The 23075-nt window shown below is 35.6% G+C and overlaps 2 protein-coding genes across 4 annotated transcripts; one reads left to right on the top strand and one right to left on the bottom strand.

Annotated features, from left to right (window-relative positions):
• Positions 1-1506: 1506 nt before the first annotated feature.
• LOC123539493 (probable RNA-binding protein EIF1AD) lies at positions 1507-13446 on the top strand. Of its 3 annotated transcripts, none has more exons than XM_045324138.2 (5): positions 1507-1559; positions 3925-4039; positions 9047-9155; positions 10477-10585; positions 11829-13446. In XM_045324138.2, the coding sequence occupies exons 2-5, from the start codon at positions 3953-3955 to the stop codon at positions 12013-12015; spliced, it is 492 nt and encodes a 163-aa protein (XP_045180073.1). In that variant the 5' UTR covers positions 1507-1559; positions 3925-3952; the 3' UTR covers positions 12016-13446. The 3 variants fall into 3 exon arrangements, with proteins under 3 accessions (XP_045180073.1, XP_045180082.1, XP_053402671.1); XM_045324147.2 differs by having other exon boundaries at positions 1538-1608; XM_053546696.1 differs by lacking the exon at positions 1507-1559 and adding an exon at positions 1779-2047.
• Positions 13447-14479: 1033 nt separating this feature from the next.
• LOC123545625 (uncharacterized protein C20orf85-like) lies at positions 14480-21050 on the bottom strand. Its single transcript, XM_045331943.2, has 4 exons — positions 20893-21050; positions 19517-19601; positions 17923-18075; positions 14480-14707 (listed from the first exon to the last, which is right to left on the bottom strand). The coding sequence occupies exons 1-4, from the start codon at positions 20955-20957 to the stop codon at positions 14609-14611; spliced, it is 402 nt and encodes a 133-aa protein (XP_045187878.1). The 5' UTR covers positions 20958-21050; the 3' UTR covers positions 14480-14608.
• Between the last annotated feature and the right edge of the window lie 2025 nt (positions 21051-23075).

Raw genomic sequence — 23075 nt, 5'->3', positions numbered from 1 at the left:
CCACATATTCTACATTAGTTTTTATAGTCCTTTTTTAAGCTTCCTGTATTTGTTTTCCTCTTTTAAGTGACATCTTAGATAGGCGTTAGTCATAGTTTTTTTTTAGCTCACCTGTCGCATAGTGACAAGGTGAGTTTTAGTCGTCCGTCCTCCGTCGTACGTCGTCCGCCGGCGTCCGTCCACAATTTCTTGTGAACACAATAGAGACCACATTTTGCAATCAATTTTAATCAAACTTGCACACAACTTGTATTGGCATAAATATATCGGTTCCTTTCGAAAACTTGCCAGATCCCATCATGGGTTCCAGAGTTATGGTCCCTTAAATGGCCAAAATTTGCTTTTTTGGCCTTTGCAGCCATATAGAGACTACATTTATGGTTTGATTTGATACAAACTTGCAAAATATCTTAAACAACAATAGATCTTGGATTCCATGATAAATCATTCAGATCCAATCATAGGTTCCAGAGTTATGGCCCCTGACTGACCCCTGAAATAGCCAAAATTTGTTAATGTTTACCTTGTGAACACGATAGAAGTGACATTTTACATTCGATTTTAACCAGACTTACACAGTAAGTCACAATAAGATCTCGGTTCCTTTTGAAAACCGATAGATTCCATCATGGGTTCTAGAGTTACTGCCCCTGAAAGAGGCAAAATTTTCCATTTTGGCCCTTTCAGCCATATAGAGGTTTCATTTAAACAAACTTGCAGATAATGTTTATCTTTATGATTTCTAGGCCAAGTTCTCAAACTGGGTCATGTGGGTCAAAAACTAGGTTACCAGGTCAAAACAAAGGAAAAGCTTGTTAACATCCTAGAGGCCGCACTTATGATTCTGTCTTCATAAAACTTGGTCAGAATGTTTATCTTGATGATTCCTATGCCAAGTTCAAAACTGGGTCATATGGGGTCAAAAACTAGGTCACGTGGTCAAATCAAAGGAAAAGCTTGTTAACACTCTTGAGGCCACATTTATGACCTATCTTCATGAAACTTGCTTAGAATATTTATATTAATAATTCCTAGGCCAAGTTTGAAACTGGGTCATGTGGGGTCAAAAACAATGTCACTTTCTCAAGTCAAAGGAAAAGCTTGTTTACACTGTAGAGGCCACATTTATGACTCTGTCTTCATGAAACTTGGTCAGAATTTTATCTTGATGATTCCAATGACAAATTTTACAGGTGACCTTTTTTAATGTGTTAATTGCTATTTATTTGCATATTCCTTTTCTTAACAAACTGAATAAAGTGTATAATTATATACTATTAACCTCCACTTTATTTTTTCAGCTTCTTTTCTTCTTTTATAATAATGGCAAACGTTCAGTGATGAAACATTATAGCCATTTGTATTAATATATACTACGTGTTATTCTTTAGTCGGTTCAAAAGCGCACATGAGCCTATGTTGTCTGGTATATTGCCGACTTCACTGAATTTTATATTAGCTTATCTTTCTCGTTACTTTCTCTTTGGGTTCATTCTTGCTATGAATCAGCTCTTCAAAATGGAGATTATTGCACAAGTGTGACAGGTTACATTTCCAAGGTAATTAAGTAACAATTTTAAGATACTGAAAAGAAAATACTTACTTTTGGTACAAAATTACAGTGTAACAATATTATCTTTAAGTGTTTGCTCAAGGATCTTCTGAAATATTCATTAATTTACTTGTAAGGATAATTTATGTTTAAACGGTAGTTCACTCGGGTATGGTACAATTATCCGAATCTTTGCAATTTTGACAACTGGTGGTCCCTTCTGAATTGAATCCCCATTTGATACATGTAAGTTTTATTTGAATTTATGGCCAATTCGTGACACATGTCTGACTATAGGTTAAGAAATTGTATAGTAAGCACTAACAATAAGGAGAAATCAGCATGTAAACCTATAACATGTAAAGCGTTGGCAGCATTGAAAATTTCATCGCAAATTTCCACTGGTCACTATTTTGGTCTCGGGTGTTTGACACGAGGGAAACAGGCTGATTCAGGCCATGGCAGATTCAGCCCAGGCACACACCGTACAAGTAGGTAAGAAAGTTTTGACAAGCTAAAATGCATCAGTTAAATAAGCATTTTAATTATTATTTGCATCAGAAATCAAACTTAATACTCATAAATGTTGTTTTTACTTATGATATTTACGTGTCAGAAACAATTTGGGCCGAATAAGCGAAGTAAATTTGGGCAGAATCAGTCATGGTCCGAGTCGGCATGTATTCGACACGAGTGGAGATATTGCCCATAATAAAAATAACTCAATATTTCCAAGGATCACGTCTGACTTGTTAGACTAAGTGAAAAATGTAGTCACAAAAATTCTAAAAACCAATCTATTTGAAAAAATTTTAAGTTCTTTCTTACACAGTACACCGGTCAGACTCCCAGTAACATCCCATTTGCAGCACTACAACATGTACTCGTCTATTTGGGTCTGTTTTTTGTCCCTAATTTTGGCTAAAATTGTGTTTTCCTGTGTAATCGGGATATACACATACAGTCACAGCTTCAGTTTGTAAATGGTTAGTCAAAATAATTTGACACGTCAAATTGTTTTATATTTGTGACGGGCAATCTTACCATCAAAACATCGAAGGACCAAAATAATGGAGGATAAATCACAGTGCACAGTCATGTTAAGTTACTGGTTTTATCGCTTGCGCATAGGCTGTGTAGACACGCGGTAAACGTTAATCGTGTACAGACTACAGTACATATATTAGTTTAAATCATCAGAAAATTCGTAATTTTAGAAATTATTTCATAATTTTTACATAAATCAATGAGGAATTGAATCCCCTTTTGATACATGTAAGTTTTATTTGATTTTATGGCCAATTTTGACATAATCGGCATTTAAACCTATAGGATGTAAAGTGTCAGCAGCAATAAAAATTTCATCAGAAATTTCCTCCACTGTATTGGTAGTTCGAGTGTGTGACGCAAGTGGAGATATTGTCCATAAGGAAAATAACTCAATATTTCCTAGGTTCGCGTCAAATTTGTTGGACTTGTAAATGGTAGAATGTCAGCCCTGACACATGTCTGACTATATAGGTTAAGAAATTGTATAGTAAGCACTAACAATAAGGAGAAAGCAACCCAGCGTGATGTCACGGGGTTTAAATTATTGCACATGTTACATTGTTTTTGTTATAAATAAGCTATTACACATGTAATGAACAAAAACTGATTTGGATTAGAGCCGAATTTTGGCCTAAAATCGCTCCCCATGCACCCCCCACCCCCACACCAAAAAAAAACAAAAATATTAATGGACTATTCTATGAAAGAATCAGTTTTGTAAAGTCATGCATTAACTCCCCAACCACTTGAGTTTAAGTTTAGTATTTCAGCGTGTAAAAACAAATTACATGTAGATTAAATCAAAATTTATTTCTTGTCAGATGGGTTTTAAGACAGCTTGTTATATAACCGAATGTATGTGTAGCTTTTTACCGACATGAAAACATTAGTTACTACATGTATGTAGTGTGCCATCATACTGCCATGTCATATCAATCAGTAATTAATCTTAACAAACTTATAAGTAGCTAGGCAAAATGTGTCGGATGTTCAACCAAACTATTTCTGTTTAAATTCAAGTTTTTATCAACAGAATGATATAATGCCAGAAAATTAAGCTGAATAAAGCAAATGAGCCATGCCATGAGAAAACCAACATAGTGGCTTTGCGACTTAGGGAAACTGTTAGTGAACAGCATGGATCCTGACCAGACTGCGCGGATGCGCAGGCTGGTCTGGATCCATGCTGGTCGCAAACCCACTATGTTGGTTTTCTCATGGCACAGCGCAAATGATGAAGGAAAGAAGAACTGCATGAGGTTTCATTGTCTCTTAAGTAGTTTTATTTAATGTGTTGCAGCTATATGTTTTAAACTTTTCAGAGTTGCAAAACTAAATAGATCTGTTGAAATGTCTGCAGCTACAAAAAGAAAACATGTGGTGAAGGAAGTACTGGATGACTTTGTCTTACCAGAGGGAAACCAGCAGATTGTCAGAGTAAGCAGTCAATTCATTTTTTGCGTTTTTTGGGGTGCAGGGGGAGGGGGTTGGGGATAGGGATTTATGCCATTGGAAAGCAAAATCACAGTGTATAGACTCTCTGTACGCCCAAACGGAAGTCGCCAATAACTAGGCGTTCACTTTCGTTTTTCAAATTTTTGGAAGCTGTCGGTAGTGAGTATTTTTATGTTTTTCTGTGGCTATTTGAAATAAATATTCTTGTTGTATATATTTTTCAATGTATGATAAATGTCTGTAGAACAAACTGCCGTTTAACAGACATTAACACATGAAAATAAAACGTATTTTCATTCAAAACCTAGAAGGTCGAAGCAAAAGACGATGTATTCAGGCTAAAATGCCCATTATTTAGGAACTGCGAGTGAAATACGTGTCAGAACCGCTTCTGAATGTTAAATTATAAATTCATGCAAACGAGTTTATACCTACAAATATGAATTTACAATCCTGAATAGTTTAAATATTGTTAAATTCAACATGCATATGAATTATACACTGAACGCCTAGTCGCAAATCTTTACAGAAAAACTGTCCCACTATTCGCCAAAACACTGTACGCCTATTCAATAACGAAATGACGAAGTGTTTGGGCTTGTATGCTCTATACACTGTACTTATATAAATATAAGTTTTGTATTGTATTTTACTTGTGACAGTGAAACAGTATTTACTAGTCTGTTTCACCAACGATGTCCTTGTCTTGGACAGGAAATAGAATCTGTATACGAGTTTCCGTTAACATACGAGAAAAATATGTATTTATTCCGCTCAGCTTGACAGGACACTGTTTTTGCTTTTTTCTTTGTATTTTAGCTCGATTATTCGGGGAATAGCGGTGCTTTTCTACTAGCCCCGGCTTTGGTTAAAGTTAAGTTTTTTTGGCAGCCTTTTTTTTGTCACATCTTTTTTTAACTTTTGCTTATACCTTACTGTAACTTCACATAAACATTGTGCAAACAAAGCCTTTTCAGCTCGACTATTCGAAGAATAGTCAGCTATTCTACTCACCCTGGCGTCGGCGTCACACCTTGGTTAAGTTTTTGCATGCAAGTACATACAGCTATCATTTCAAGGCATATAGCTTTGAAACTTATTTTTTTCTTTTTCTAGATCAATTACCAACCTCACTGGGTCAAGTCCCATAACTCTGGCGTGTATTTTGGGCAAATTATGCCCCCTTTAGGACTTAGAAAATTCTGGTTAAAATTTTACATGCAAGTTACTATCTCCAAAACTAATACAGTTATTGAATTGAAATTTCACAAGTGCCTTTGGGGTTATAAAACTAGTTGATAGCAGCAAGTCCCATAACATGTTGGTCAAATTATATCCGCTCTATATAGGAGCCAGGTCATTTTCCGCTTGTTCTGTAGCGATTACTGAAATAATTTTTAATGCAAACGAAAAAGAATTGGATACTGGCTTCGATCTGCTTGATTTTGACTGATATCAGCGGTTATTTGGAGCCGGATATTAAAATAAACAGAAATTACAAATAGCCGCGCCGACGGCAGCTGTTTCTTCTGTGAATTATGATAAAGTCCACGTCATAAAGTCCGAACAAGTCTCTGAGATGCCGGAAATGGATCAAGCACTGAGTTGGGCCACTTAACGATTATATGAATGATGCGTTAGTGTAAAGAATCTAGTCATTATTACAAAAAAATAATTTCAAACACAATGCAGGTTAGAGTTTATTAGTACGCATTTACTGCGACTGAGCCGTGCTAGACTAATCAATTTGATAATTACTTACTAATAAACACTAACCTTTACGAAAAGTGGATTCGAAACTGCAGTAATAACATATAAACTGGTCAGTGACTGTTACGAAAACGAAAGAACCCTTACCAAAATATCAGGCTTCCGGCGAACGTTGCGGCAAATTTGCCGCAAACATTTTGGTGAATTTGCCGTAAACCTTCTTTTGGCGAGCTTTTACCATGCAAATTAGTTTGCGGCAAATTTGCCGCAAACAATTTATGCAAATGAATATGCAAATGAAGTTTGCAGCAAATTTGCGGCAAACCTAATTTGCATGGTAAAAGTTTGCCGCAAATTCGCCAAAACCTTTCTGGCGAACTTCTGGCAATGTTCTTGCGAGCTTTTGGCAAACTATTTATGCAAATTAGTTTGCGGCGACTTTGCAGCAAACAATTATGCAAATTTGTTTGCCGCAAATTTGCTGCAAACTTTTGGCGTTAAAGTAACAGACCTTTTGTTTTTGAAGAACAAAGGATATATTTTCAAGAAAAGTAAGAAAGGTCTACTATTTTAGCAAAATATCATCTGCTAATAATGATTTATCTTTTCTAAATAATTATAAAGAAAAAATACAAATGCACGAGATCATTATGATAAAGTATATCGTTAGTAAATATATTTTATGCTTACATGGGTTTGAAACTATTTATATTAGATATTTTAAAGGAACCGTTGTGCAAAAAATTCCTCTGTGTGCAAATGTCTTAATAAATTTGCAGATTCACTAAATTATTTATTGCAATCTATTGTATCTAATGGTCTTTAGCTGGTGACACATGTCTGAAAAAAACAAAGGCTAACCGTATAAAAATCATTCTGCTTTTGCATGCGTAATAATGTGAAAACTAACCTTACATCGCAACATTTATCCACGGAATTAAACACAGTATACTTCGGTGGTTTATCCATATTTTTGTGGAAGTTTTTGTTTAGCAGAGAAACATAAATATTTCATGTTAATACATCGATGTTCAACTACTGTTTGGCAGTTTTGAAAATGGAGCCAAACTCTATACAGCCAATAAAAACGAAGAAGAAGTAATGTGATACTGTTCTGGCAATCCTCTGGCAAACTTTCACATCTGGTCAGATAAATAAAAGATCATATGGCGAATGTTTTGGAGAATAAAATATAGATAAAAGTTCTGGTGACGTTTTGGTGAACAAAATCATGTGATAAAGTTTCTGGCGATGTTATGGCAAACTCTTAATTCAGTAAAGTCTGTGGTGAGTTTGCAGCAACGTCACCGAAAGGTTTGCCGAAAGGTCGCCGCTACTGGCGAACTCCTGCAAACATTTATTACTCTGTTCTGGTGAACTAAAATGTTTGCGGCAAATTTACCGCAACTTTGCGGCAAGTTTGCTGCAAACTTTTCATTTTGGTAAGGGAAATTATAACTATTACTTTTTAACTGTCAGTTGTCATAAAACAAAGTCAAATTATGGAAATACATGAATGAAAAGAAGTTTTGAATATGCGTTCAGTTTTTCGACTAAGCGTTCAGTCCGGATTTTAGAAATAGCGATTAGTGGGCCAGTAATGTATCGACTAGTGGGACAGTGTAATCGGCATACATGTCTCAGAAAAACACATTTTCCTGAAAACGCATTCGTTACCATAGAGCCATGCTAGTATTTATTGATGCGTAAGATATTTATCTACGAAGTAGCAAAGGTTTCAATTCTTTGCAAAAGCTCAATATACATGTATTTCAAAGAATTGATAGTTTTATTACAAAATCGAACAAATACCCACACGTGATTTGACTTGAAATGAAGTATATTGAGAGTTTTAATAGGCGTGTTTGGTATCTACGTAAACAGTAGCTCTTAAACAATATGTAGATAACACATACACTTACTTTATGCGATATTAACGAAATAAACAACGAAAATCCAAGCCATCCGCGACAGCAAAAATTTGTGTTTTGATTTCTGAACGCCTAGTTTTTGGCGACTTCCGGTCGGGCGTACAGAGAGTCTATACACTGTGAAAATACTTTTTGATATACACATGTAGACAGTGTCATAAATTTTTAAAGGTTAATCAACTAGAATCCACTATATTTCAAGTCATCAGTCATAAATGTTTCAAGAGCTATTAGAAGAGTATAGAAATATATTATTGAACTTTATGCCTTCCTTCTGCCAGTTTAATATTTTTGGTGAACACCTATCAAAATATCGTCAAAGTGGAAAGCAAAATATGTACTGTAGGATTTAATGTTTGGTCAAAGCCTTACACTCGACCTTTTTGGCTGTGTGATTAAGATGTCTGACTTTGAATCACTTGCCTCATGCCTCTGTAGGTTCAAAACCTTGCTTGGACTGTAGAATTCTGCCATGTGAGGAAGCCATCCAGCTAGCTTGTGGAAGGTTGTTGGTTTTACCCAGGAGCACATAAATAACTGAAATGATGGAGGGGCATCCGGGGTCTTTCTGCACCATTAAAAGCTTGAAAGAAAGTCACCATAATTATGACCTTTAATAATGATTGTGTTGGTGTGACATTAAACTCAGGGCTCTCGCGAGTGGGCGACTTGAGTGGAATAGGCACTTTGGAACTTAAAACTTCGCTCAAATCTAACCCCAAAGCGAAATGCAAGTTAAACCCTATAAAAAAAAACAGAGCCTCTCAGCCTTTTATCTCGCTCAGGAAGATCAAACATTTGTCTCATCCTTGCAGTAAGATCAGACTGGCAGCTTGTAATATGGCTCTAAAAAGAGTTGTTTGGTGGTGAATGAATTAAGTGCCAAGATTGCCTGTGTCTTAATTATTGTTGCCCCTTAAAGAACATCTTATTTTTACTTCTGCACATCATGGATGTTGATAGGAGATCTATGGACCTAAGTTTGAAAGAATTTCCCTAATGACAAAAAATTGTGGAGTTTGACATACAAGAACTTCAAGAAAAAAGCAGTTTTACATGTAAGCCCCTCTAAAAAGACTTGTTTGGTGGTGAATGAATTAAGTGCCAAGATTGCCTATGTCTTAATTATTGTTGCCCCTTAAAGAACATCTTATTTTTACTTCTGCACATCATGGATGTTGATAGGAGATCTATGAACCTAAGTTTGAAAGAATTTCCCTAATGACAAAAAATTGTGGAGTTTGACATACAAGAACTTCAAGAAAAAGGCAGTTTTACATGTAAGCCCCTCCTAAATCCCCAGTTTAAGACAACATAATAATTTGACAATCACATTTCTCTATTACAGATCTCAGCTGGAAGAGGGAACAATTTGCATGAAGTTGAAACTGAAAATAATGAGAAATTTCTTGTCAGCATGCCAACCAAGTTCCGTAAAAATGTCTGGATTAAAAGAGGTATAAAATCATGTTTTTTTAACAGTAATTTAGGAAGGTGACCAATACCCCAGGTTGGCTTATAGATACAGTTCTTTTCTCAAACACTTCACCCAACTGCTGTTCGTGGACTAAATGCATACACACTTTCAAAGTTGGGCAGTGTTAGAGAAGAGTACTGACAACTAATTGCAGACATTTTGTGTGGAGGAAAGCACATCTTTTTCTTTCTTAGGCACTCTTTATCCTAAGTATGAAAATCCGTCAAGTAATAATGAAAAAATAGACAAAGTTCTACCTGAATCAGGACATTTTCTCGGTGTGTATGATATCTAAAAGTCACGTGGTTTGGCCTCCGTGTACCTTTTGCTTTGGGAATTTTAGTAGTACATGTATTTTGATCAAAATTGGGAAAAAATTCAGTCAGCCAGTAACTATAAATAACAGCAGCATACATTTATCCAACAGACATCAGCCTGCTCCTTTACAATGATTTCAGCATACATTTATCCAACAGACATCAGCCTGCTCCTTTACAATGATTTCAGCATACATTTATCCAACAGACATCAGCCTGCTCCTTTACAATGATTTCATTATCCAACAGACATCAGCCTGCTCCTTTACAATAATTTCAGTCACATTGCAGATATTTAAGTGAAATTGTGTGTCCTCAAAACATATTGGAATCAAACCTGAGCTTACTCAGCAATAAAATCTTTCCCCGTTCCTAACTAATACACTAAGGATGAATTAAGTATCTGACGAATGATAAATATAAAGATTTATAATTAAGGCAGTTTACCTCTGGTACCCAGTTTCAAACACTTTCCAATTTTAAATTTAAAAATTAGTAAAACAACTAATTCTCATGTGTTTCCGTAACATATAATTATTCTGTCAGTAAGTAACTTTCAAAGCCTTCTTAAGAAGTATAACAAAAATTTCCTGATACCTAAAAAATTTCTTTTCTTTTGTCGTCATACCATCTGGAGGTCAGTGCTTTTATAAGTATTGTCAGAGTGTAAGGTAGTCCTGAATTTGTTCACAAATAGGAAAAAATACATTTTTTTTCTGGAGTACGAAAACAAAAAATAATAAATAAAAATTTCACATATGTAATACTAAATTCAAGTTTTAAACAAGTTAAGGTCTCTACATAGTGAAAAAAGCATGAAAAATTTTTGTTGCCTTAAAAGAAATTTTGCATGAAAAATTCAAAATTGAACAGAAAACTTGGTACCATAATATTTTAATTTTGCATAATTTTTTGTCTCTACTTTCGAAAATTAACATGACCAAGAGAAACCTTACTTCGAATTATGTCTTATGTTATTTTCAGGAGATTTTGTGATAATTGAACCAATTGATGAAGGGGACAAAGTGAAAGCAGAGATAGTGTACATACTGTACAAGGATCAAGTTAAATACATCAAAGAAGAAGGAAAATGGTAATATTTTATCTGCTTAAATAGTTATGCCTAGGAAAATATTTAAAGGCTGTGTAAATTGTTAAAGGCTGTAAATTGCTTCCAAGGAAGTACAATAAAGACATGATACACAGTCACAGACTGTGTTTTATTGAAAACAAAATCAAAGAGTATTTTGGAAACTCTTTACAAGTTAATGCAACAAAAATTATTGAAAAACGTTTCAGTATTTGTAAATAATTAGATAGTGTGTCTTTGGAATGCCTACTTTTACACAGTTTATAAGTCTTTGTTGGATTTCAGCAAGATTAGTACCTTCTTTTTATGCCACCAGAGGGATGAGAGATGAGTAACTGACTTCGAATCACAAACCCTTATCCCACACACATACATTTTTTCTCGAGACCACTTGGGAGCTCGATATAGTCGTTACTTTTGGCAGGTTGGTGTATGTAAGTGGGTGCGCCCGTCCATCTTTGTCCGGACCATAACTTTGACATGCATGGACCAATCTTATTTATATTTGGCATGAATGTTTACCTCAATGAGAAGGAGTGTCACGTGCAAACCCCATGTTCCTATCTCAAAGGTAAAGGTCACAGTTGGAGGTCAAAGGTCAAATTGAAGTTTGTCCGTAGCATTTCTTCTGCATGCATGGTGGCCTTTTTTTATTTGGTGGAATTTTGATGTAACTTGGCATGAATGTTCACCATTATGAGACAGTGTCATGCGCAAGAACCAGGTCCCTAGGTCTAAGGTCAAGGTCACACTTGACAGCTGGCAGGCTTGACATTATGCATGTGGGCATACTAAAGTCTTGTCTTCACTTTTACTTTCTTTGATATACCTTAATATCGCATCAAAGCCACTAGACACAAGCCCCCATAACTCAGCCACTGATTGCTAGTCTAAAACTGTGGCATATATTACCCTGCTTTGCAGAGCTCTTGTTTAAGTAAATAATAGAGAATTTAATATTTTGATATGGGCATATGCACGGTGTCATTACATATTTCTAAAAGGTTCTAAGGTGGTGATTTCAAAGTCTTTGTCAGGCATAATTGAAGTCTGATATGGATTTTTGAGACAGTATTATGCTATATATAGTTATCTTGATCATTCCTTCCATATTTGTTGAATTTTGGTGTTATGAAACCATACAAAATTAGTATGGGATGATTGCAGACCTTTATTATATTATTTTGTGGAACGGTAGGGAGTAATGTAATGATGAAAGTTAACTGTCATTATGTTACAATTTCAGGCCAGCAGGATTCTCTGACGATTCCGACAACAAGAACAGTAACAGTATGATTCCGGACGATATGTTGCCACCTAGTGACAGTGACTCGGAGAACGAGGAAAACCTCGGTGATAAAGTGATCAATACAAACAGACCTACTGTAACGTACGAGGAATCTGAAAGTAGTGACGAAGATGAAAATGATTGACCATACATGGTGATAAATTCAGAGTAACGTCCATCACAAAAGTGGTGATCAAGTATGAACTGTGCAGATTATCGAAGATAATCATTTGATAATTTTTGGCCGGAGATGATGATAATATTTCAATTATCCTGTTATAACAGTTGGATTCTTGATTTTTTCAAGAAGAAAGAAGACTGTGCAGTTCATATTTGTCATTTTTGATAAAGGCCACAGGGCAAACCATGAATAATAGTAGAATGTATTAAGAGTCTGCAACTTTTTTGTAAATGAATAATTATACTGTAATAGTGCATGATGGGTAAGGGAAGATAAGAAATACTGTGTGACATGGTAAAGTGGGTAAGGGTTGTCCCTGACCTTTACATGATCAGCGATGGGGAAAATAGATGTGGACACTTCAGCCTGTGTACTAACAAAAGAAGGAAATTAAGGTTAAGACCAGTCATCAAAAAGTAATTGTAAAACCAAGTATTACAGCCATTTTCATTGACCCATTAAAGTTGAACTTTGATATAATTTTATTACAAAGTTTGCACTCTACTCTTATAGTTCTACATGTGTTCTAGAAAATTCTACATAAAGGACACATCAGTTATGGTATACTTAACCAGTTTTCTAGCATATTTGACAGAAATTACAACAAAAAGCCAAGTGTGAAGTTAGGATTTTTGATGCATAACTCCAAGTTGATTATTATGCAATAAATATAGATCAGCATATGTTTAGCTCAGTTGAGCAAAAAAGTGCTCAGTTTGAGCTATTGTGATCGCCCTGAGTTTGTTGTTTTCAACAGTTTGACTTCTAACTCTCTAGAAGTCAGCCTTTTGGTACAATCTTAATGAAACTTGGTCAGAATATTTGCCTCAGTTGAATATCAGTGCATTGGTACTGGGTACCTATAGGTTAAAAAAAGTTAGTCAAGTAATAGAAAAACATTGTTAAGACTATAGAGGCAGTATTTACAACCAGATCATCATGAAACTTTTCTTTAAAGATTCTAGGTCACTTTTGAAGTGGCCAAATTAGATCACTAGGTCAGAATCACACTCTGGAGACCACATTTTGTACTTGATTTTCATGAAACTTGCTCAGAATTTTGTCTGTATAAAATCAAGGTTAAGTAGGTCACTATATCAAATCATAGAAAATCTTGGTTAACCTTTTAGAAGCCAAATTTTCTCCCTGGTTTCCTTTAACATGGTCAGAATGTTTGTCTTAATGAAATTTAGGTCAAATTGAATACTGGATCATCAAAGGTTAGTACTAGGTCATATGAGCTCTGGATTATTGAACTATTTTTATGAACATGTTAGAATTAAAATTATTAAGGCTTTCTTGTGATTTATCATCTGATATACTGCAGTGTATTGTTCAGATGCTTTAATATTTGACCATGACGATGCTGTCCTGATTAAATTTTTGCTCATTCGACCTGTGGTACATTGTATATTAGAAGATTTAATCATGCTATGATTAAATAAAGTGTATTATGTTAATCAAGTTGAAATTAGGCGTTGTTGTTTAAGGACTCATCTTGGGTATATTCTTTTTATACGCCCGTCTCAGAAAGAGCAGTGCATATTATGTGAACACCTGTGGCGGGTGGGCGGTCAGCATTCAAGAAACATGTACGCTCTCTAAGTAGAACAGTTTTCATCCAATCTTCACCAAACTTGCTGACCATGTTTTTAGGCATAATATCTTAGCCAGTTTTGATAACCACCCAAATCGCTCCAGACACTCTTGGATTATGGCTCTTGAATTACTCAAAAAACTGCCAATTTAGCCTTGTCCACCCGCTAAGTCGAACAGTTTTCTTCCAATCTTCACCAAACTTGGTGACAATGTTTTTGGGCATAATATCTTGGCCAAGTTCGATAACCAGCCAAATCGCCCAAGACACTTGGATTTTGACCCTTGAATACTTGAAATCAGCAAAATTAGCCTTGTCCATTCAGTTTTGATCCAATTGTCAATTTCATCCTACATGGAACCTCATATATTCCTTGATTTCTTCTTAATCTTTTTATTTAGGTTAACAAGGCATACAACATCAACATTATTACCTTTATGATACGTAACTGAATATTAAGAAGGGTGTATTCTGTGACAGTCTGGCACTCTTGTTTAGCACTGAAAAAGTGTTCTGAATTTCAGAATGCTGTTTATTTGGAAAAAAATATAGAACTCTGTTCTAATCTGGTGCCCAGTTCATAAGGCTTCCATAGTAGATTGGAGTCATCTTGTGACTGTATAATTGCCATGGTTTATGATATGACTGACTGTTCTGTATGCAGGTTTGATTTAAATCAGCCTATACAACACATTCCTTTACATTCATAACACTGTTATGCGTTATTCCTATGGAACTACAGTACATGTATATACATTGTATAACTTCAGAAGAAAAAGTCAGTTACATGAATACAATTTTCATATAAAATAAAAACTATATGTACTAAAAAAATGTTTATATTTATTATTCCAGTCTCATTTCCATAAAGAATTCTGATCTGATTTTGTTAAAAAAATTATTTAAAAGCAAATTTTTGAAACTTTGGGAAAATAGTTAAAGGTAAATTTTTAAAAAAAATTAAAACATCATTTTAGGCCATTTGAGTCGACGCTGAATGGTACATTTGCCACGCCTTTGTTCTCCAAAATTGGTAACCATCTGAGCATTGTGTCCATTCTGAAAATACAAATAAAAACAATGACATTGGTTTTTCCTAAACGTTCAGAGCTAACTATTTGATATGCCAAGAAGAGCTCTTTGTTAATATATCATGCCGGTGGTAACTAGGTATTAATCGGCTACAAGTGATATGAACTTGTTTGAAATGTGACCTACTGACCCAAAAAGTGTAATTTTCTGATCTGAAAAGTGCAAATACCGTGTGACTGCTCTGTGGTCAATGTCAAAGACTTCAAAGATCAAATATTTTAGTTTTGTTTTCGCTTTACGTCTTTACCGCCAAAAGGATTTTCACAAAACGAAAATGAATTATTTATCGCATCAAGATGAATTGTCGAGTGCACAACCTAGGTCACTATGGCCAATGACAATGTCACACTTGAAGGTCAAAGGTCATGATGACAATATTTTTCCTTCACTGTACCACAGCTGCGTCTAGGGTATTATTCACCTTAAGTGATAGCTCTAGATGATAGGAAATCATGTTCAAGGTCACTGGCATTCACCTTAAAAACAACAAGAGCTGTCACTTTTAGTGACAGATAACCCCGAAGCGTCCCCAAGAATGCTACAGTTGTCTGCACAAAATATGCAAGAAATTAAGAATAGTTTAGGTACGAATCATTTTGTGGCCTTGACTGAGAGACCCGGGTCATATGCGCGACACACCTCAATATGGTCAACATTTGTATCAAATTATTTTTAAATCCCTTGATAAATGGCAGAATGATGGACCAGACAAGAAACAGACCATGTTAACCTTTGATTTTCTAAGTGTGACCTTGACCTTGGAGCTAAGGGTTTGAGTATTGTACATGACACGTCATCTCATACGGAACATTTATGCCAAGTAATTTTAAAAGCCCTTCATCGATGGCAAAGTTATGGACTAGACAAGAAACAGACCATGTTAACCTTTAACCTCTACGTTTGACCTTGACCTTAGAGCTAGGGGTCTGGGTCTTGACATGACTCGTCGTCTCATTATGGGGAGCATTCGCGCTAAGTAATTTCAAAATCCCTTTATGAACGGTAGAGTTATAAACTAGACACGGAACAGACCATGTTAAACTTTGACTTCTAAGTGTGACCTGACCTTTAGTTAGGCGCCTGCGTCTTGCGCATGACACATCTTCTCATTATGGTAAACATTTATGCCAAGTTATTTCAACCTCCCTTCATGGACTGCAGAGTTATGGACTGGACACGAAACAGACCCTGTTAATCTTTGAACTTTAAAGTGTTACCTTGACCTTGGAGCTAGGGGTCTGGATCTTGCGCATGACACGTCGCCTCATTATGAACATTTATGCCAAGTTATTTTAAAATCCCTTTATGGATGACAGAGTTACAGCCCGGACAATAATTAACACGGACGCACACACGAACGGACAGTGCGATTTTATCAGCCCACCTTCGGGGGCATAAAAATGCTCGGCTAATATATGAATTCTACAGTCTTCAGGGAAACCTTTGGGATTCAACGTGACTATGACCTTGACCTTTGGCCTATCTGTCTCAAATATGATAAGGTCATCTTTTGACAACGGACAATGTTCCTAAGAAGTTTGATGACCGCAGACTTGAGCATATTCAACTTACTGGTTGGAATTTGTTTTTAACTTCAACATCAGTGTGGCATTTTAGCAAATTGAAGAGTGAATGGGAAAGAAGTTTTCTTCTTCTGTATTTATACGCACATAAATCTCTCTAGCTCTCGCTGCTTGAACTAATCCCTTAAAATGGACTATTTACAGGCTACATACAACTTACGTTCGTACATCCAAGAGTTACCTCATTACTTATTGGAAGACTCTTGGTTTTACGGTTACCATTACCTTTGACCAAGCAAAACAAAAGCATCGCAAGACATCTACAGACTAGATGTAATAATCCTAAGAAGTTAAAGGGCTATTTGCCCACCCATGTGTTTTCCAGTTATTTTATCGCCTCCAAAATCAGGAGGATTCGAGCAAGTACCTGTCCGCTCTGGAAAAGAGATTATTATATGTCTGCTCTGTATCCTTTACCCGATGAAATTTTGATAAAGAATTTATTGATTCCTCTTTGTATTGTGCCCAATCATATATCTACCAAAATTCAACCTTCCATTTAAATGAAGACTTTGGGGAATCCATGCGCTTTTTGAAAAGAAACATCTTGTTGACAATTTATAAACAAGGAATCGGTAAAACCGAATGATGCTCCCCGATGCATGTGCTTATCCCAATATGGGGAATAACATATTAGAAAGAAAAAAATGGAGATAATAAAAAGAAGAAAATTGAATAAAGGAAGATGATTAAAGCAAGGGACATATCATTAAGTGTAATTTTTGCCTCTATAATTTTGTAAAGTTTCAATGAAATGCCATTAATACTTTTCAAGTAATGCTCCGGACAAGCCTTATTTTGTATAATAAATGGAGATAATTCAAAAACTAGGTAAAGTAGCGTTATGGTTCATTGACACTGCACTAAAGGGAGATAATTAAAAAACTAGGTAAAGTAGAGTTATGGTTCTTTGACACTGCACTTCCAGACAATGGCCTGTATCATTTTGTGAAGTTTCAATGAAATGCCTTAAATACTTTTCAAGTAATGCTCCGGACAAGCCTTATTTTGTATAATAAAGGGAGATAATTCAAAAACTAGGTAAGATAGAGTTATGATTCTTTAACACTGCGCTTTGTCTAAATGGCCTCTATCATTTTGTGAAGTTTCAATGAAATGTCTTTAATACTTTTCAAGTAATGCTCCGGACAAGCCTTAATTTGTATAATAAATGGAGATAATTTAAAAACTAGGTAAGGTAGAGTTATGGTTCTTTAACACTGCACTTTGTCTAAATGGCCTGATGATTATGTGAAGTTTTCATTCAAATGCCATTAATAGATTTCAAGTTATACTCTGGAAAATAGTGTGACGGAAGGACGGCTAAAGCGGCAACTATATGCTCGCCCTTCAGGGAGCATAAAAATCTATCGAAGGGGACATGAGTGACCAGTAAGTCCTTTCAGACTGGTTTCAACTTTGACATTAGATAACCAATATGTAACATTTGTATAAGTATTAAATTGCATGTAGTTTTTATGAACATATAACTTATTATTATGATATAAATTATACATAAAGAAATACAACATTCAAAAGCCGGGTAAAAGCCGATAATACCTCGAAGTAAAACCTACCTTAAGATAAAACTGATCTTACCTTCGATGATTTCCAGCCTATTTCTTGACTCGTTGTCGTTGGAAATCCAACCTTTTTCTGCGGAATAGTGGGCAACTTTAGACATTCAGGGGCAGCCATCTTGCTTGACCGAGGACGTGGAGAAACCGGTGCACCCGCGAGCATACAGTTCAACTGTAATGGATATACTTAAGGTTGTGGACCCGCAATGACAATCGGATATTTCCGTTAGATTACGTACTATCCGTGTGTGGCTTCGGCATTCTACGGTATGAACAGGAAGTCAGGTGCTCATGTTAGCTACACGTCCGAACAAAGCCGAAACACCGTATACAAGAATACGTAATCGGTCGGAAATTGTTATTACGGATCCACTTAGATTTAACAGAGTATCTCAAAGATGATTGCCATCTTTTGTTCAAATTGAAATAATCTCAATTTATCTTTGAAAGGATGCGGCCTTAGAGTAAGTTTCACAATTTCAAAATATTTTAAACACCAACGTGAATTAACTGTAGAAAATCAAAAAGGTTGATAATCTGACTTTAACATGAAGTAGAGCTAATAGTATCTATAAGATCCATGGAGCATAGAACGCAACCAACCAAAATCAAAACAGACTTGGTTTGATTGAATCTATTCACGGGTGGTAATGAAATGTACACGCCCCCTAGCGCCGGTTTGAGCGGAATTCTATAATAGTAAATTGAATGGATTCCATGATCTAAAAGGACCGGAAAAACATAACAACATTGAGAAAAAATACGGGGATACTTTTTATAGCCGCCACACGGCACTTTAAAGTGGCTTATGAAATATCTAAGTAGAACGCAACCATGGAGGTATATAGTATAGAGATACCTCAATAAATAATGAACGTTACCAAGCAAAATAATAGCAGGCTCGGTTTGAATGGGTCGGTTCCTGACAGGAAATGAAATATGCAACACGCCCCTTAGTACCACAGGGCACTAGACAACTTTTGGGGACAGGTACCCATACCCTCAGGAAGGGGAAATTTTCATCGTTTTAAGACAAAAAGGGGAAGTTTTTAGCCATATATATGTTACTACTTTTCACACTTATTACTACTGTCTTCAGTCATTTCTAACTTATGCAACTATATTGCAGCAGTAACCTTCCTTGGATGCACTATAATATAACTTGAAAGAGAGTTCATATCTAGTTGGGTCAAACAACCTATTATCAGGGGAATTTTCTTCTGAGAAAGGAGAAAAACATATTATTTTATGAGGGGAAGTCGGCCCCAAAAACAGACAAACGAGTGCCCTGTTACCGGCTTAAAATGTTACAGTAAAATTAAATGGAAATGATCACAAAGAACAAAAACGTATAATATCACTGAGATCAAGTACAGGTAAGTTCCTATTGTGTGAATGTATTGCTTTACAGAACTTATCCTTTGATAAAAGCTGATTGATGTATCTAATTGATTCCAAACACCTACTCCCCGCCCCCTTGAGGTATCGTATATATAGCCTTTGTTTCGAAGGGCTACCGTATATACCGTTGCAGCGTTAAATACGCGTTCAGTACTTAAGACGATACTAAGTTTTCGAACTTCAGTCGACAATGAAACATATAAAGTGTTTACCTTTTTATATTCATAGATAAGATATCCCCACGTCTCTGGCCACCTGTGTCTTGCCGAAACATTCTCATGCCGTACGTGAATTTTCCTGGGATACAGAAAAATGAGCATTTTAAAACAAAAGGTAATGGTGACGTGTACATATAAGTCAAACCTGGGCTAAAGACCACCTCCGAATAAAGACCACATCCGAATAAAGACCTCTAAAACCTGCTTGCCAATAAAACGTGTAAATTAACCAGCATCGAGGGACCACCTGTCAACGACGACCACATTTTTCTCTTCCCAGGGTCGGTCTTTACAGTTAGGTTTTACTGTATATATTTATGCGGAAGAATCTTCTTTTAAGATCCATAAAAGCTTTGTGATAGTTTCAGATCTGTTTCTTCAACCAGATAAACGCAAAGAATCCACCATTTTCGTGCGTTTTTTAAAAATAAAATTCTAGATGATACCCTCCTTATTAGCTAAATTAAACGGCAGAGAATTTAGTTTGCGGAGCATCCTTAGATCGGGCCCACATCCATACCCTTAAATACGCTCATGTTACTACGAATACAATGTCGTTTAAGAAATTTGAAACATGACATTCGTGTGTTGTTTACATAAAATCTCAGGAATGACCCTATAAATGCACTTATGATCGAAAATGAAATCTAAATCCTGCTTTTTTAAAACAGCGGACGAAACTACGAGTACGAAAATAATCAGACGGAATTCTTTAAATTGTACAATATTGATTTATGACTATTTCATTATTTCACTTGTTTTATCCACATGCATATAATATGCCATGGATTATAAATAAAAATAAAACTGGACCTGAAAATATTTAAAAAAAATAGTTTTGATGTTATGTTCAAACTGCGTTTTTATAGGAATTTATTGCCCTTTAATCTTTATCAAAACTGATTTGTTGATATTGTGATCTGAATATAGTTAAATTGTCTATCTGTTTACGAATACTATTAAACTACAGTTTTGCCATGCCATGAGAAAACCAACACAGTGGCTTTGCGACCAGCATGGATCCAAGCCTATTGTAATTAGAGAAACCGTCAGCGAACAGGATGGATCCTGACCAGACTGCGCGGATGCGCAGGCTGGTCTGGATCCATGCTGGTCGCAAAGCCACTAAGTTGGTTTTCTCGTGGCATGGCTCATTTTCAGATACTATCGACACATGCGCAGTCATTGAAATTTACATGAAATGATTAAAAATTACTCCAACCACGATAATTTTGCGCTGTATTTTGTGTTTTCTCGTATTTTTAGCAACCATGAAAACCCCGACTGCGCCGGTAAATCAATTTAAGCTTTGGTTATCGAACTCGCAGATAAGATAATATATTTCTATGGTTATAATTTACTTAACTTACCATATCTCATCATTATGCACCCTGCTCAAAGTCATTGACGATCGCTTGCCTGCAGCTTCCACCATTGTGAATTCGTTTTCCTAAAAATTCCTAAAAATATCTTACAGATTATGCAACGTGTGTACCTATACCACTTGATGTTTCTACAGTGACGACGCAAACAGGATCGTTGACGTCATAAGCGTTGAACGTCATGACGTAACGTCTAAATTTTACGCTGTGTTTATTTCATGTTGGCTAATATTTTCAAAACAAACTTATATATTCTATGCTGTTTATTAAAACCTCAAGTTTTTTTTTTCATAAACATGCATTTTTATCCAGTGTGTGAACTATTTTTGTTGTTAATCTTATTCCAAAAATGATAATAAAAAAGATCACTATTAACCGATAATTTTCACTTCATCATCGACTATAGTTAATTTGATAAGACTGTAATCTATTTTGGAGTTATTTCTTTTTGTTCATTGTAATATGAAACGTGTGCTTTTAAAGGGACATGTCTCCATCCTTTTTATTTTTTGGAAATTCCGGAATTAAGTTAATGCGTAAATAAAAAAATATATTGGACAGTTTCATGCATTATTATTTGTTTGCTAGAGTTTGCTTTTTTTATTTGTATATCGTCAGAATGTTTTGTGTACTCAACTCCTCCTACAGTTTCTATTCAAATGAAACTTTGTGGATTGTTATATTTTCTAGTCCTTTGGGATCATGAACACCATTCAATTTTACAGTATTCCGTTTAAGCCGGTGGTAAGGTTTGGGATGGGCTGGTGACGTTGTGAGTGTTGCACATTTAATTACTTATTACGAACATACTCAATTACACCGTACCTGCGTTCAGTGATTCCGAAGGATCTTCCTACTAGTATACATCTAACTGTTATACTTCATATTATGAAGTAAACATGCCCATGCTGTCGGGATTTTTGAAATTATGTCTTGTTATTACTACATGATATTTTATTTTGGACTTAGCAACATTACATCTCCATCTGTGACGTGTATAACTCCTATAGTTTCAATCCGATTCAAATTAAACTTGGTATACTTCATCACATTGAAGCAGATATGCGCATGTTACTGGGACTTTCTTGTCCCATTATTATGTTTTGAGTTATGTCTCTTCCCTCGGACATAATGATATCACACTAATAAACTAAACACTGGAACTTTACAATGAAAATGGCCTAGTTCTTTCCCCAATACAATAAGCTATAAATCGAAGCCGAAAACATCTTAGATCATATTTCATCAAAAGCTTGGAACTACCTTTTTAGATTTCTTCAAAATTCTGAGAAATCACTTCCTATTTGATGTAAACAGTCTACCAGCATATGAAAAATATCCGGCTTTTCTTTTGCGAAAACGTTACGACTTTCTTGGGACGGTAAGATAAAATTAGCCGACGAACTGAAAGTGAAAATGAATCAAGCACCTGCCATATTTGTCCCACTGTGTTTCCATGATGACAATGTATTACAAAGTCGCATTTAGTTCAGAAATAAAATACAGTAGCGCTCTTTCTTGGTCGCAACAAAAACATTGACGTCACCGCACGTTAAGGTGTGATGTCATTCTAGCGTAAGCGTGTTTTAACAGAGACAAATATATTAGAATTTAAGTTAAAGTGTTATTTGAACTGTATTTTCTTTACTTCTAAAACAATTTCGTCACTTTTCCTTACTCAACTACAAGTAAAGTACGTATTTACATCTTTGCGAAACAAAAACGTTTTGAATGTACCCTACAGTACACAGGTGGCATTAACGTACCTAGGATACAGTATGGGTCCATGAGCCATATGCACTTAAATTTATTACAATTATAATGTTTTCGTAGGGAAAAAATGACAAAAAGCCATTTTGAAAAAAAAAATTTGCTCCTGTGACAATGAGCCATGAGAAAGGTAGATATGAACAGTTTGACATGTGCATTGCTTCCAGGTCCGTATTTTTTTTTTCAAAACAGTATTTCCTTATCAATGATTGGCCGCCTTTTCGGCAAAAGATTAATTTTTCAGAAAACTTTGAACCTTACTTCAAAACCCAGTTCCAAACCGTTTACGCATCACGAGCGGGCAATGGCGTACGAAACGATAGTGATTTCTCCATCCGAAATCCCACACATTTTTCGCACCGAAGTCTCCCCACTAAAACAAATCAAGTACACCATGTCAG

Source organism: Mercenaria mercenaria, chromosome 1 (assembly GCF_021730395.1).
Source record: "Mercenaria mercenaria strain notata chromosome 1, MADL_Memer_1, whole genome shotgun sequence".
NCBI classification, from domain to species: Eukaryota; Metazoa; Mollusca; class Bivalvia; order Venerida; family Veneridae; genus Mercenaria; species Mercenaria mercenaria.
The sequence above is the reverse complement of the archived record's forward strand: the minus strand, read 5'-3'. Positions and strand labels throughout refer to the sequence as shown.

Coding starts and splice junctions, on each gene's coding strand:
- LOC123539493 (XM_053546696.1), top strand. CDS start 1,836: ATGTCTGACTATAGGTTAAGAAATTGTATAGTAAGCACTAACAATAAG. Junction 2,048..3,924: donor GGCACACACCGTACAAGTAG/GTAAGAAAGTTT, acceptor TAAACTTTTCAG/AGTTGCAAAACTAAATAGAT. Junction 9,156..10,476: donor AAATGTCTGGATTAAAAGAG/GTATAAAATCAT, acceptor TGTTATTTTCAG/GAGATTTTGTGATAATTGAA.
- LOC123545625 (XM_045331943.2), bottom strand. CDS start 20,957: ATGGTGGAAGCTGCAGGCAAGCGATCGTCAATGACTTTGAGCAGGGTG. Junction 18,076..19,516: donor TTATCTATGAATATAAAAAG/GTAAACACTTTA, acceptor TATCCATTACAG/TTGAACTGTATGCTCGCGGG. Junction 14,708..17,922: donor TAGGCTGGAAATCATCGAAG/GTAAGATCAGTT, acceptor TTGTATTTTCAG/AATGGACACAATGCTCAGAT.